At 40.0% G+C, this 15,785-nt stretch overlaps 1 protein-coding gene across 1 annotated transcript; it reads right to left on the bottom strand.

Annotated features, from left to right (window-relative positions):
- Positions 1-2,368: 2,368 nt before the first annotated feature.
- LOC140926220 (uncharacterized) lies at positions 2,369-14,132 on the bottom strand. Its single transcript, XM_073375995.1, has 13 exons — positions 14,081-14,132; positions 13,833-13,988; positions 13,073-13,199; positions 11,408-11,586; positions 10,152-10,342; positions 9,875-9,899; positions 9,393-9,773; positions 8,827-8,994; positions 8,225-8,498; positions 7,372-7,502; positions 6,107-6,347; positions 4,218-4,375; positions 2,369-2,733 (listed from the first exon to the last, which is right to left on the bottom strand). Exons 1-13 carry the CDS (start codon positions 14,130-14,132, stop codon positions 2,726-2,728), a joined length of 2,091 nt encoding a protein of 696 aa, XP_073232096.1. The 3' UTR covers positions 2,369-2,725.
- Between the last annotated feature and the right edge of the window lie 1,653 nt (positions 14,133-15,785).

Genomic DNA, 15,785 nt, shown 5'->3' with positions numbered 1-15,785 from the left:
CTGAGAAAGAAAATTTGCTTATTTATTCGTGAACTATCAATGGAAACTAAGCAGAAACAAAAGTAAAAGAGGCTTAAAGTCCGCCTAAAGTTAAAATACTCACATCATACCAGTCTGCAGAGTATGGCAGGCGCACGCGCGAGGTTTTTTAAAAATTTATAAGAGATAAAGGCCTAAAAACGACCTTGCACGCGCGAGATCTCGTCGAGTTCTGCCATACTCTGCAGACGGGCTCACATGTTCGTCAGAAGTCGTTGAGTATGGTTTGGATTTGCTTAAAAGATGTCAGTTTATGTTTTGCTCGGCGAAATCCAGAAACTTGTTTTTTAGCGAAGACGACTGTCATCCTACTGTACTTATATTCATTTACGAACAATGGCTGGTCATTACGGCTTCTTGAGAACACCTGACAGCAGTTCAGTGTTTTTGTGAGTAATAATTAAAAATTTATGTCTTCTTGAGTAATTTGTCTTGTTATTGCAAGAGAAATTTTCCTACCTCAGTCTGATTGTTCGGCCATTAACAAGAGTGCAAAATTTTTCGCTATTGAGCTTACTTTATAATTAACTTGTTTTGTAAGGATAAACAAACGTTAAAAACGGAGGACACCTTAGACAAATTAGAAGTTTTCCGTCACAGACCAATTTGTGGTCTTTTTCCACTTAAATGTCAGTCTTTACGGCAGACTTTTGAACGAATCATTCAGGCTCTATTATCGGCGAAACATCTTCACCGCTTTTACTGTTGGATTGAGTGGCTAGAACGAAGCTAAATTCCAAAAAAAGTGTAGAAAGTTTTTCATCATTGCCGTCGAGTTTTGGGTACTCAGGAAAAGAGACGAAAAACACAGCTGAACATGTCATTACGAAAAAAATCTAAATAGAGATTTTGTTCATAGTGGTTCAATAGGACTTATATAGGGCAAGCATGCGGGCTATGTTACAAAAATAAATTTATCAAAATTAATGTTGCGGAATTCTCCTGACATTGACGGCAATGTCACACATGTGACATTTTTTTGTTTTCTTACTTATTAAACCTATTGGCTGTTAGCCTTTGATAGAAAGTGCTACCATAATTTTTGGCATAATTCGTCATTAATAACATTTTTGGCTAGTTTTGCAACGCAAAATTGTCATTTATTGATCATGCAACCAATTTTTTGATTGGCCTGAGATCAGTATCACTTTTTCTGTCTGCTTCTTGTCACATTCGTGGGATCTATACCCACAGGAAGTGACAGGACATCTTTCCACAGGACTCGACGCATGCTCATAACTAGCTCGGTTACCCGAGATGGCGTGTTAATTATTATTTGAGTTTAATAGTTGTCAGAGTTCTGTTGTTTTATCTTTTGCATGACAGTGATAAGAGCCAGGGAATTATAAGTAGGGTAAACGTGCTTGCCATTCACTTCTTTGTTGCATAGTTTTCAAGGTGTTTTATCTAGATTTAAAGTAAAAAAGAGAAGCAGAGTTTTTGCTTTTTTGTTAAAATGGGCATGATTTACAAAAACTAGCATAACTATTGGCATGATTTTAGAAATGTACAAGCACTGTAAGCGGCATATTATGCTAATCTATCAAAGCCTAGTTGCTGTTCCCCCTTTGCATCTTAAACTCCCTTTTAATTCCTAAAGATACTATTCCACAAAATACAGTTTTAGAGACTACAAAGAACTTTAATTTATTGCCGTTAAGTTGGAACACTAAGACACCTGGGAGCTGCTATCTTACCCTGCCCTTCCCCCTAGTAGTTTAAGATCTTTTTGACGTTCACAGATACGGAGTAATTTCAGATATGATTTGTAACATTCCCTGATAAAGGATCACAATGGGGAAAAATATTTGGACAGTGAGTTTCTCATCTGTTGTGAATCTTGGGATCAAAAGTTTGGATAAACGCCTACGGCAGTAGAATCGATATACACAAGAGAGGAAAAAGCTCTCTGTCCTCTCATGGTATACGTTTTCTATTCAGTACCGTTACTTCATCACATTTACGCCTAGAAAATGTCTACACGGTTGCCTTACTCTCTTCTAATTTTCGGTAGCAAGCGTAAACTTACCATTGACAGCATTGCTGGATGAAGAGCAAAGCATTTTTGCTTACTTTTATCCACCAGTTAAGTATAGCTTGTCAGTTGCAATACAGTGTGGTCAAGTGTTAGGAAAGTTTTAAGGGCCAAATAGAGAAAAACGAATGATCACGGTTGCGTGTCGTAAATTGGGTTTAAAGTCAAGACACGTGTTAAATCGTTCTTTCTTTAGACTGAAACGCCCTTTTGAGTAATACCCAGTGATAAGTTATGTATAAGTACTGTAACTACAGTTGTAATAAGTTGTCCAGACTATTACACTTTTTGGGTTGAAAGTGTGTTTACTAGGCAATTTTATTTTTTTGCAGTTTAACATACTCAGGACTCACTAATAAAGTAAATCGTTAAGCTTCTTTCAAGTCTGAGGATCAATCCTCTTGACTCTTGTCGTTTAACAAACGTTACATAACGAAAGGTTGTTTCAAAATCCTCTAAAAAGACCAACTTGTTGTATATTGTAGCTCGAGGGACAAGAAAAGTATAGGCAAACTCATTTATATTACTATTCCAGCAACACCACCGCATAGATATTTATGACAATTGATGGTGGTATTAACAGCTTCCATAATATTGCATGGTAGCAGTCTTTTACAAGCGACGTCCATCAGGAATACTGACCATCTCTTGTTACAAAACTAAAAGCCAAGTAAAACACAATGATAAGTACGAGTCGAGTTATCGAGAGCTCGAAAAAAATAACCGGGAGTAAGGAAAAAAACAGTTTTACTGTATAGTGAACATTTTAATCACATTTAATTGTAGAAATGCCAAGAGAAAATTAAAAGATACCTCTAGATTATAAATCAGAACTTAACATAACAAAACCTCGCTTAACTGAATAGAGCATGCTTTTTACTGTTATGAGATTTAAGCTGTTTCACGTTAGATTTGTGACAAACAACGTCAACCTCCAATAGTAAATTATATGCCTACAACACGTCAATGGGAAATTCAGAATTCAATGTTTGGGACGCCAGTAGACTTTTTTTTCCCGACTTTTAAGGGCTCAAAACATGGTTCGAGTTATCGAGGGTAAAATTATATAGAAATGATCTGAGGGAAAACAAAAACTACTTCGAGTTAGCGGGAGGTTCGAGTTATCGAGGGTTCGAGTTACCGAGGGTAAAATTAAAGTACAGTTGACTCCCGATAACTCGAACCTTCAACGGAAATAGAAAAAAGTTCGAGTTATTGGGAGTTCGAGTTATCGAGGGTAAAATTATATAGAAAACGATCTGAAGGGAAATGTAAATTGCTTCGAGTTAGCGGAAGGTTCGAGTTACAGAGGGTTCGAGTTACCGGGATTCGACTGTAAATGTATGACGGAAATCCAGGGGAAATCGATTTTGGTTCGAGTTAGCGCGAGGTTCGAGTTAGCGAGGGTTCGAGTTGTCGGGAGTCAACTGTACATAGATTTGGCCAAGCCTAAAAGCGAAGCTTTCGTTTATATACTCTCAATTTACTTAAAACAATAAACTTTGAGCAAATTTAAGCCATTTGTTTAACCCCTTACTCTTTTATATATCATTCTTGATAGAAAAGGTACCCGATTCGTCTTATCTCCCTTCTTATCCCTCTTTTTCCGAAAAGGTACCCGTTGTATGTCAGTAGTTCGTATAACTACTGAAAAATGGGACCCCACTAAATACCTTTTTAAGAACACAGCATGCTTTTTTTGAAGTCAGTCTCATGAAGCAGTGGAAAGATTAAAATGGTAAATATACCAGACGCGTCTGTTAGAAATGTATTAATTACCTTACCGAACATTTTTGATAGCTAATTGACAGATTTTCTTACACTTTCAAGAACTTCAACTCGTGAAGTTCGGACCTTTTCAAATAACTGAAGACTTATTGGGGAACCCCTTTCGGGGGGAACCTCCCCTTTTAGGCAATAATAAGGAGCATATTATCTCAATAACCACGGCCATAAAGTCGCTACAAGCCTACAAGACACTCTGTCTACATCCCACAATTCACGGATTTTGTCAGTAAGTAACGATCTTGGCAATGTAAGCCTCTCTATGCAGGATTCAGGTCTATGACTTTTAAGTCTTAAAATGGCAATGGTAACCGAGGAGAGAAGGACACACGGCCAGCCAATTTTTTTCTCAACTGACCTGCTTTCATTTTGCAAATGAAGTTAAATTTCGTGTCACATGGGAAGTCATTCCATTTTCCACTGAAACTGATGTTCACCACGCACTCCTCAGTCACATTAGATGTGCCACCATTGTTGGGTTCACCAGCACTCCAATTGACGTAGGTGACGCTGCTCCTGAAATGACCAGAATGACACAACAGTTACTAACAAATGAAGGTTTTGGCAGCAGATACTTTGCTCAGTTTCCTTTGATCAGTTACTTTGCTCCCGGTGCGCACAGCAAATCAATGAGAACTACAGAAGCTGCAGGCTTTACTAAGCCGAGAAACGCTGCAGCAAAGTAGGTGGGGATCACTATGGCCCGGGGTTGATCAACAAGGCTTCATCCAGGGAGGCTCAGGGAACACTGAGCACTTAGGAGGAGGAGCCTTTGGAACACCTCAGGGAGGTGGTCATAACAAGCATGCTCTTAAAGTGCCACCTTGACTTAAGCCCCATTCATACCGAAGCTTAAACATGTTTAAAAGCTGTTTAGTTGAACATGGTGTGAATTTTCTTTCCTTTATGAAAGCTGCTAACTAACTGAATTGATTGCAAATTTAGTGCAAATTACAAAACATGTTGAATTTAATTTGAATCCTGTGTGAACCCTATATTCCAATTTACTGGGTCTGTTTATTATTCTTTAAAACCTGGTTTAATGAAACATGTTTAGTTGGTGTGAAAGGGACATTCAGTAGTCGAGCTTATACAAACCACCATCCATTTGATGAGCTTGACAGAAGTTTAACAACAAAAATTTTTGGTTAGGGTTAAAATGCTTTGCGTTTAGTGTAAAACAAACCAAACAAAGATATTTAAGATTTTATACTTATATTCTACTGGGTATAGAGAGAGGGCGCAATATAAATGAGATACAACCTCTTTATGGTGGTAAGGGGGGAGTGTATAAAGACAGCACCGGTCTTTACGTGGAGTAGTGAGTGATTTGTCCGTGTACTGTAGTTTGGGCCATTCGTTAAGCTTACTTGTTACTTTCTAGGAGATGAAGAGTATAAGACCAAAACTCTTAAAAGGCTAATCAATTTAACATTTGTTGTCGGAAAAGTAGTACTAGCAACACCGATTTCCCGTTTTTCATAAAAGTTGCGTAAATTGCTCTTCAAAGCGTGTTGGGACGGAGGATTATAGAGACAAAGGTGCGCTTGAGAAAAGACTTCTTTTCTAGTTCTCTTTCGCGGTATCTGCTTATCTTGCATCAGAAGAGTGTCTTCTTCAGACAAAATCTTAAACATTTATTTTACCTTGACCGCAGCGGGATTAGCTCGGTCGGTAGAGCGCTTGACTGCAGAGCGGGAGGTCGTGGGTTCAATTCCTGGAGCCGGACCAATACTCAGTATCTTAAAATAACTGAGAAAAAAAGGTACTTCTTTTGCCCTGCAATCGGCTAGACCAGCTTAGTGTGGCTCCCACGACCACGAAAAATGACGGTCCCGTCTCCATTAGGAAAAGTAGAAATAGTGTCATCAATTAGTGCTCTTGTTGTTGTGGTTGAATTTCATAACTTTAAATTGCTGCCTTTTAACGTACGGAAAAACGGGCAACAAAAAACGTGCAACTTGTCTTGCAACATTGCTGCAAAACGAGTTGAATAGCGATGTTGCGCGTTTTACCACCCACATCAAACCTGTCTTGCAACAAATCAGGTTGTCAACGGGTTTGAACGTGGGTGGTAAAACGCGCAGCATCGCTATTCAACTTGTTTTGCAGCAATGTTGCAAGACAAGTTGCACGTTTTGTGTTGCCCGTTTTTCCGTACCTTTATAAACCGTTACATTAGTAACTGGCATCTACAGAGGCTATAGTCAGCATTAAGAAAGTGGTTCTTTTCATCGCTATTCCTACCCGTCCGTCCATTCCCATTCTTTTTTATTGTAAAGACCAATCCACACACTATCTGCGATAATCTGTTTGACAAAATCCTGTTCTCGTTTGCTATTGATGCTGGCGAGTGTCGCTTTCTTCTCTTCACAGAATTTCTGCGCTTCATCCCAGGTCCGATCTTTGTTGCGGAAGGAAAGGTAACAATATGGAACGCTGTTAACGATAAAAGAACGCCATCCTGGATAGCAACCTGTGCTAAGAGCTAAAGAGGAAAAAATCAAACAGGTCTTAGTATTTCTTTACGATTGATACTAACTATAAAAAGGTTTTTCAGTTTCCCTTTGATTATATCACTGTTCCAAGAATACATATAGCCTGAAATAGAGGCATTAATTAATAAATAATAAGCCATTTCGGAGTTGTCTCAAGCCTCTTTCCCAAAACGAGGGTATATATGTAAGTTGAAGTCATTGATGTGAAAATTAGTTTCCATTTTTATGCAAATAAACTCATATTTTCACATATACAAAAAGTTTTTGCGCTTGGGTTCATTTTAAAACTAGAGGGTTCCTGTTGTTGTTGTTGATGATGATGATGATGATATTGTTATTTTGTTTTGTTTAATTGTTTTTAGTGAACGACATGAGCTTCTTAATTCACTCATTTCAGACCACGTGATGTTACTCCAAGAGACGGGTTCTTTCAGTCAAAAGAATGTCTACTTTCCCTAAAAAATCACTCACTCACTCATCTTCTTCATCCGGAATGGGACTATCCTGAGCTTTCGCCCTATTGTTGCAGTTTCGGTAACAAGATGTAGTTGTTTTTCCCAGTTGGGGCTGTTACCCCACGCCAAACCCCCAACCTGGGGGATTAGGTGCTGCTTTCAGTCTGACCCCTCCCCGGCCCTGTAACCTGCCCGGCTTGGTTGGAACTGCCAGAAGCTTAAACCCCCACCGGTAAAGTTTACAGCGTCATTAAAACGCGCAAGCTCCCCCATGAATGGTGAAGAGAAATTTTTTTGATAACGTCATGCAAGTGGACTAAAATGTATAAAAAAAGGCCGTCTAACTTAAGTAAACGAGAAACAACAGCAAGCAACTATGACACGACGGCAGTGAGAAGGTCACTAAAAAAAGTATTTGCGTTCTTTTTTACCCTATCCCGTATCATTCTCTCGCTCAATTTGTCAATTGTAGGCAAAGGTTGCTGAAGTTAAATTCTTATGTACTCTATCCAAGTTAAAAAAAAGATAAATATTTTTCCTCTCAAAGAATCTAACGTACACCGTGTTGGCCGAGGGTATTCTTCTGCGCAGAGGTAATTGTTCTGCCAAAGGTTTCGATAGGCAAACAAGTTATTTTGCCATCTTATACATGCCAGTCCTCTGATAGTGCCATTTGTTGACCACCTAAAACTGAATGTAACAAGAAAAAAAATTAAATTTATTACTTGCACAGAACGATTACATTGCAGCCGTTAACAATTTTACTCCCTTTAGTTGCTGGAATTAAGATATTTTTTTACTTTAAGCTTTAAACTAAGTGGCGTTGGTGCTAAAAAATTTAAACTCAAGTCCTGCGATCCAAAATTCATTTTCCTTTAGTCTCGAAATTTTAAACAAACTGGTCATGTCGTCTCGTCCCGGCGTCCCTTACGACACTTAGGAGGAGCGCATGGTCTCATGGGAAGTTGCAGTGTATTTACACTGAAGTCACCATGCCTTTTTCGCCCAAAACGAGATAACCAATCCTGGATGGGAAATGAGCCCTCCTCGACGGGATCATTCTGATTTCTAACTGAATATAAGGTGGGTTAAGTCAAAATCCCTTGTTTTATTTAGCAGACAAACGAACAAACATCCATCAAAGAGAAGTATCAGTGATAAACAGCAACGAAAGTGAGGCGTGAGGTACACTCGACTGTTTGGCGTTTGAGACTGAAAAATCGTCACGCTCGGCCCCACTACCATTAGTGCTATAAACACTGCTGAGGTTAAATAACGAAAATTATCTGTTCGTCAGGGGGAATTTCCGGTTAAGAAGCGGAGATCTCAGAAACGAAAATTAGTTTACGCTTTCTTCCTTACTCTCACAAAAGTCCTCTAATCCCCCAAGCATCCTATATACATTTACTCACTTGTACGGTGCATTTCTAATACAAAGGTAATTGTTATGCCATCCGCCAGCTTGGTACTTTCCGCTTTGCTGTTTGACCTGAGTACAACGCATGTCTTCTATAGGCCCCTTATCAGACCATCGCACGTCAATGTATCTCTTTGTACTGGCCCAGCAGAGTTTGGCCTTTGCCCAGTAAATATACTGGTATCTCTCATATATGGGGATGCAGATTTTTCGTCTTGGAGTGAAGCTTATGAACATAAAGGTGAAATCATGCGGCCATGAAGGAAACCCTGAAAGAGTTAAAAGCGTCTCAGTATCCTTAGTAAGAATCCGAGAGTCAAACAATTAAGTAGATAATCGGCTACAATCTAAAATCTCTTGGTTCTGGCCCTGGTACAATGTAATTTGAAAATTGACTGAATTCAATCAGCCTTGATAAAGATTCCCAGAACTGAAAACCGATAATAATACTAATAATACTAATAATAATAATAATAATAATAATAATGACGGTGATAATGACCATCATATCTGTATCAGGTCTTCAAAATAACATTCAAACAAATCTGTTATAACAGTAAAAAACTGAAAAACAATAAAAAGAACTGATCAGTTTACCAAGACAACGATTGGTGTTACAGGAAATTGTTTCGTAGTAATTTCCATTGCATGGGTCTCCACCATATTTGGGTGTCGGTGAGTCACATGATCGCACGCGTGTTCTGAATCCTCCACCGCACTTCTTGTTACAAGGGCCAAAAGAGGACCATTTGGACCAGCCACCATCTGATTAGAGATTAAAGAAACATTTTTTTGTTTAATAATCAAACGTTTAGTCAGATTTTGTAACCAAACGTTTTGTCCTTAAAGCCTCTACTGCTCTCATTTAAATAGTAAATACCAGACGCAATTGTAAAATATGAATGGTCCGTAAAAGGCTGGGTATTCTGTTTTTCAGTAAGTCACATACACTGACCTGGATAGTTGAAAATTGACTGAATTCAATCCTTTTGGATAAAGATTCCCAAAACTCATGACCGATTATTAATAATCATAATAATATTAATGATGGTGATGATGATGATGATCATATCTGTATCACCGAGGTCTCTGAAATAATAGTTCAAAAAGACTTTGTATCCCAGAAAAAAAGGAAAGGTCAGGCTGTAAGAAATCAAGCTTACCGCTCTTTTCGTACTTGGTCTTCCCACAAAGCAAGTATCTTGTCCTTGCGTGTTGCCCATTCCTCATAAACAGACAACCCCATCCTTTCAATTCCCCAGATACAGACCAACGTAGCTTCAACAAACTGTCGCGCGGTAAGCAAAGGAAACTGTTGTTCCAAAGCTTGGCAGTACGTTCATAAGGCATGGCAGTGTTAATACAATCCTGTCCACCAATTGGACCATTAGACGACCATGATAAGTGTAGTTTTTTCATGCTCGTCCTGTAGCACAAATATTTAACTCCCCATTCTGTGTCCTGTGACTGATTCATTGCAATACAGTTCAGATATGGAGAGGAAGTTGATCGCAGAGAGAAATGTTTTGGAAAAAGAGGAATTTCTGGAACAAGAACAATGGTAGTGAGATACTTCCTTCAATTTTCAGAAATGAAAGCCATTCGAGATGTAATAATTAATTAGAAACAATGAAATGATTCATACCTGAGCATGAATACAAAAGGTTCATCTGAAATGAGACAGAAACAAGAAATTGTTTTAAAAAACAAACTTGGCAGGAAAAGTAGTTGAGCTTTTACATTCATCCTCGGCTGGATTATCAACTTTAGGTCTTTATCAATGTACGAGAGCCAGAGCTACAAGACCGTCAACTAAAATATGCTGTATTTGGATGGCTAGCAATTAAATATTTGGGGGAAGTTTGTGACAAGACTAGCCAATTATACAACTGACGGAAAAATTTCGTGACAAGCCGACTAACCTGTTTTATGTCCAGTTTACTCGGGATGAGACCCCCAAACGACTGAATGTTAGGGTCACGTGATACCATTGTTGGTTCGCCATTTTTGGAGTACTGGTAGCGGCTGTAATGCATTATGGAACTGTAGTCATAAGGAACTCCGAGACTTTGGAAGAACCAGTGGCTACTCTTTCGGAAGATTCTATGTTTAGCTGTAATTTTAAAAAAATGTTGTTTTAGTAAGACTAGAAAACTGGTGTTGGACACCTCTGGAACTTTTAAGTTTTAACTTTAACATTTAACTTTAACTTTTTAACTTTTAAGCTTTAAAAAGCCTGATTTCCATATGATCGTCCGGATCGTCCAAGTCGTCTCAAATAATGTTCAGACGATCTGGACGATCACATGGAAACGTCACCCGGACGATCGCAAACGACCCGGACGACTGAGACGACCTCGATCGCTTGGACAGAGTTGAGTTCTATCCGGACGATCGTGTAAATTTTGAAGCGATTTGGCATATGCAAACGCTCTCAGACGACTGAAACGATCGGGACGATCGAAGGATATCCCGAAACAGGCATCACTTTTATTTCTTACCAGTAATCGAGAGTCGAAACAAAATAATGCAAAAATGTTCGCACCGCGTATGGGCGCTATTTGAAACTAGAGAAAGTCCGTGACATCAAGTTCTCGACGTGATACTATGTTTTCGTGGAACTCTTCTAGCTTCTCGACGCCGCAAAATCGAGAGAAAAAGCAGATAGCAAGGCTCCCAGTCGTCTAGATCGTCTCGAAATTTTTTGAAACGATCGGGACGATCTCGACGATCATATGGAAACCAGGATTGATTAAAGGGCGTCTCTTGTAAGTTCCGTTATCTCTGTCATTCCTGGAAATCCTATTCTACTCTACTTTGCTGTGGATTTTTGCAACAAGATACAGTGACACGCCCTGAAAACCCTTGGAAATGATGGAATATTACTGACTGTTAGTTTTAGCTTTGCAAGTTTGTCACAGGGAACATCTGGCCTCAGTTGTTCAAAAAGTGGATAATGTTATCCGCTGGATAGCGCAATTGGTTTTCTAAATACTTATCCGCTGGATAGTGATTTATCCAATTGATAGCGCTATCTAACGTTGAAACAACCCAGGCCAGGTCTTAATGAGAACATTGCGCCATAATCAAAACCTAATTATAATTGGTTTTAAGTGATACTTCTATTCCTACACAAAAAGAAAAGAAAATGTGACTATGAAGCACTGAAATAAGTGACCTGTATCGATGTTTTCCCACAAAATGTCAATATACTGATCCCTATCAGGTCTGTTTTGCTCATGTCCAAGACCAAGGAGATGGCCAAGCTCATGTGTTGCTATGGAAACCAGATAGCAGCGTGAACCAAGGGATACCTTTGAGGGTTTGCTCCAAAGTGCACCGACATTAGAGTTACAACTGAAAAAAATAGGGAAGCATATCAGTCACTGACAGTGGCTAGTTTCTGTCTAGGTTTTGTTTTACGTAGAAACACTCGGTGAGGTAAGCGTAGAATTATAGCGAGAGTTCGCTCAGGAACACTTGCTACTCGACTAAAAAGGTATTAATTTGTCCGTTTTTTATTTATTTATTTTTTTTACCCTCGTGGCAAATTAAAAAATGCTTTTATTTAACAGTGGCCTCTTTATGGCCCGTCGGCGGAATTTGGGGATGTGCACGCGGCCCCTAGCAAATGCTCCTTGTTTGGAAGGGGTGCAAAATAGCACCACCGATCTAAGTTCCTGTCTTGAGTATGAATGACGTGGGAGTACTCTTACAGATTCTGGGCGTGCGGTGGCGAGTGGTTGGCGCCCAAAAGCCAACCTTCCCCCATAGAGATAGGGATCGAAGCCCAGGAGCGAGGTCTGTCAAGGAGGTAGAAAGCTCTGATCACCTGCCCAATAGAGTGGAAGGTAATCATTTAAGAGAAAGAAAATCCCCAAAACCTGAGGTTGGGACTTGAGCTACGAATGTACAATTATAGGTCGCTCACATAAAACATTACTAGATTAGAAACTGGAAGTACAGCACTGGACAGAGTTAATAATCCTGGCGATCCATCTAGAAGCGGCACCGAGGTAGCGGCACAAAGAAATTAAAGGAGGTAGAGAGGCAGATAAATAGCGGTTAAAAGAAGAATACCGTTTGTGAATACAGCAGTGATTATCATTCGACGTTTCCATATTTTGAGACAGAAGCCTGTTGAAATCAGGTGGTAAAAATTGTGCCAGGGTATAAATCATTGGTCATAACTTTCTAGCAGCGATACTTGGGTACATCAATTTCCAGTGCTCTAAATTCTTCGGAGATTTTTAAAAGACCTTTTTTTCACGAAATATAGGATTGAGTTTTAACACCACGAGATATGACCCTTAGGCTCAGTCTGATGATCACACGGGAGACTGTTCACCGGCCCCCATTTTTCCTTAGGATTGTCTGAATCGAGCAGCCACCATTGCGGGTGGCCATCTTGGCTTCGGCCTACCGCCTTAAACCATTTGAAAGGAAGGTGGCCGGTAGGCGGTTGTTCCTGACAATCTTACAAATAATCAGGGACCGTGAACAGTCTTATCAGCATGTTATGAATTCTTTTTTCACGTATGTTTCTTTTTACATATCCAGACAGCTGATCCTAGCAGTTTGCAGGACGCCTATAACTTGTAATCCAAGTAAATGGCCTTGTTTCACTAGAGGTCTCTCCGCCGCGTCTAAGTTGGATAGGGCGCCCACCAAGTGTCTTAGATGTCATATGTTCGAATCATACCGGAGACCCAAGACTCTTTCTTTCTCCCACTGCCGTGAGAAGATATTTATTTATTATTGCATCTCATTTTATCATATTGCAGTGCAGTCAATCCAAATAATTATTGATTACAACACGTAAGCTTCAAAAAAGATCTCTTACCCTTTGGGACCGTAATAGATGTAGGCGTAACGATACTGATTTGTCCGGGGAATAAACCTGATGCAGGTATTATTTTCCCAGATTTCAATCGCCTTTCGTAGAGCTTCCATGTGCTTTGTACGGTTTACTAAAGTGAGAACAAGTTTAAGGATCTGAAATCATCGTCAAAATTTAGAATACCATGGTGTAACATCACAAGTCAACTAAGAATCCTATGAAGAGGCTAGCTCAGCCTTGTCAGTAATCGCAGGAGATTCGCTGTGACCAATGGCTTTCTTTTGAAACTCTAAATTAGCTGATAAAATCTAGATTTTCTCTTTCACTCCTCCACAAACGTAAAATACTTTCCCCAGAATCTTAAAATGCTTTCTTACGATGTACGCCAACAAAAATCCCTTGATATTTAGCTAGGAATTTGACAAGACCGTCGTAGGACGCTGGTAAGCTACAACTGGCATTGGGTTCCTGGAGGGAAGGAAGGGGAAAAAAATAAGCGAAAGAGGCAGACAGTGCCGCAATCCTTTAAAACACCCTCCGCCCTAATCCCTAATACTCAGGCTAGAAAACTATGAAACGGCAAACTGATCCATACGGCAAGGCGATGAAGAAGTAAACAAAAGAATAAAAAATATATAGTTAACCGGCACCACTCATTGGTTTGTTGCTGTGGACTTGCTGACATTCTATATACTCAGGCTAACTTGCATGAGGACAGTGAAGGGGGGGAAAAATGTTTTGTTTTCGTTTTTCTTCTTCTTACCTATGTTCTTATCTAGTACATAAGGAACTACTCCTCCAGGCCACAGTCTAAACTTGTGGCGAACAGCATTGGAGTATTCATTGCTAGCAGACGCAGACTCCACTGGGGGTCGACGAATGTCGCCTTCAATGATGGCCACGTCTTCAGTATCTGGATCTACAATATGAAGTATATGGGAGCCTTAATTAGTGTCAAAAGTGCTTTCAAAGTACCTTAACACACAGTCGCATCTCGTCTCTGGGACACACCTCCATTACCGCCCCCTACAACACCAAGCTTTATACAGTTCCTATAACGCATTATTTCCCGAACAGTGCCATGGCAATTTGTTTCACCCTTATTAGAGCAAACCAGCATGACATAGACGTCAGGCCTATTAACAGACAAAACCGTGTTTCATAGGCCCCTTCCTGCCGAAGTGAGTGTAAGACACTGTGGAACCTGGTTAGCATGCACAGCAATCCTCCAACGTGGGTTACAAACAGAAGATAGTGTAATCCAATGTATGTATGTACTTGTTAAATGCCTTGACAGAAAGCCTTAATGGAGGGTTCGCCCAGAGAGGGAAAGCTCCTGTTTCGCCTTACACGTAACCTGGATATTGGCAATTACTCTAAGGAGATGGCACGCTGCTTCGTTTAATACCCCGTTTTGTTGGCTTAGTACAAAATTTTGAACGGGAGAAGAGAACAACGCCAGACACTTCTTAGAAGTTCGTCGGCAGCTCAAAGATATATTCCCGGTCATCGAAACCCGCTTAATTGCGCCATGTTTAACGACTACGTTTGTATTTCTGAGGTGTCATCTGTGTTTCAGACACGTAATTCTGAAATTTTTCTTTCGATATCAGCCAGCTATTTAAACCACAAAGTAATTAAGGAATATTCTCTTCACAAGAATGCGTCCGTGCCTTTTAAAGCACGTTGTTAAAACAACCATAGCCTGCTCCAGGATCCGAGATAGTGGGGTCCGCGGGGATTGAGAGAGCGCGAACATGAAAATAAAACGGGAGGAGTATCTGAGGAGAGGAAGGACGGGCTCTCCCTTCCTTTTTCCTTTCTCGGCCCCTCCCCCTTTTTCGAGTACCATTCACTTCCGCGTCTTCCCTACTCTTTCGCCTCTTCCCTCTATCTGAGAGCCTGGAACAGGCTATAACAACCAACACCTCGTGGTCTCTAAAACAGGTTTAATCTTTCTAGAAAGAACTACAACAAATTTACCACCAAAGAGCCTATAAGAACATTGCTCAATGAGTAGTTTAGCAAAAAGGTGCTTCCAATCGTAGACGTGTAATCAGAAAAAGGAGTATATTCAACCTGGACAACACTCAACAGTCGATTCACGTGCAAAGCGGAAAACGCTTTTTCAAGCAACGTAATATCTTGATCTGAACTGTACATGAAGGACTCTTTCCCAGAGTGGATTGTTCATGTAGGAATAGTGAAGAATAATCATAAATACAAACATTTCATGGTCGCCAAGTCTGTCCCAAAATTTGAATATTAAAAGTGCTTTGCGCTCATAACAAGTAAGAACCCAGCCTGCATCATTTTGTGCTCTGGAGATTGAACAATTAAACTACGGCTCAAAATTCGCATTCGTTTAGAGCTACAGCGCATTGGTAGACAAATGTTAACCTCGGTTGATAAAAGAAAAAGATTCTTACCGTACTGTTGATTGACTCTGGCTATTTTGTCAAAAACGGCGCTATGTTGAGTCGCTACAGGAGTCGTCAGAGTTCTGCGTATCAGGCTCGCAGTTAAAACGAACGGCAAGAGAGAGCTTGTTGTGAACAGCTCCATTGTTAAATGTTTTGTTTGACAACTTCTAGCCTGTTCCAGGCTTTCAGATATTGAGGAAGACGTGAAAGTGAAAGGCACGCGAAAAGTTGGCGGGGCGGGAAAAAAGGAAAAAGGAAATTGGTGCTCAGACTTCCTCTGTAACTTCCGCCGG

Source organism: Porites lutea, chromosome 2, assembly GCF_958299795.1.
Source record: "Porites lutea chromosome 2, jaPorLute2.1, whole genome shotgun sequence".
Taxonomy (NCBI): Eukaryota; Metazoa; Cnidaria; class Anthozoa; order Scleractinia; family Poritidae; genus Porites; species Porites lutea.
Note: the sequence above shows the minus strand (reverse complement) of the source record. Positions and strands in the feature narration are given on the sequence as shown.

Excerpts from the sequence above, each read along its gene's own strand:
- LOC140926220 (XM_073375995.1), bottom strand. The coding sequence starts at position 14,132 with ATGCGTTATAGGAACTGTATAAAGCTTGGTGTTGTAGGGGGCGGTAAT. Across the intron at positions 8,499-8,826 it reads TAACACCAATCGTTGTCTTG|GGTTTCCTTCATGGCCGCAT; the intron begins GTAAACTGATCA and ends TAACTCTTTCAG. Across the intron at positions 4,376-6,106 it reads GAATGGGAATGGACGGACGG|GAGCAGCGTCACCTACGTCA; the intron begins GTAGGAATAGCG and ends TGGTCATTTCAG.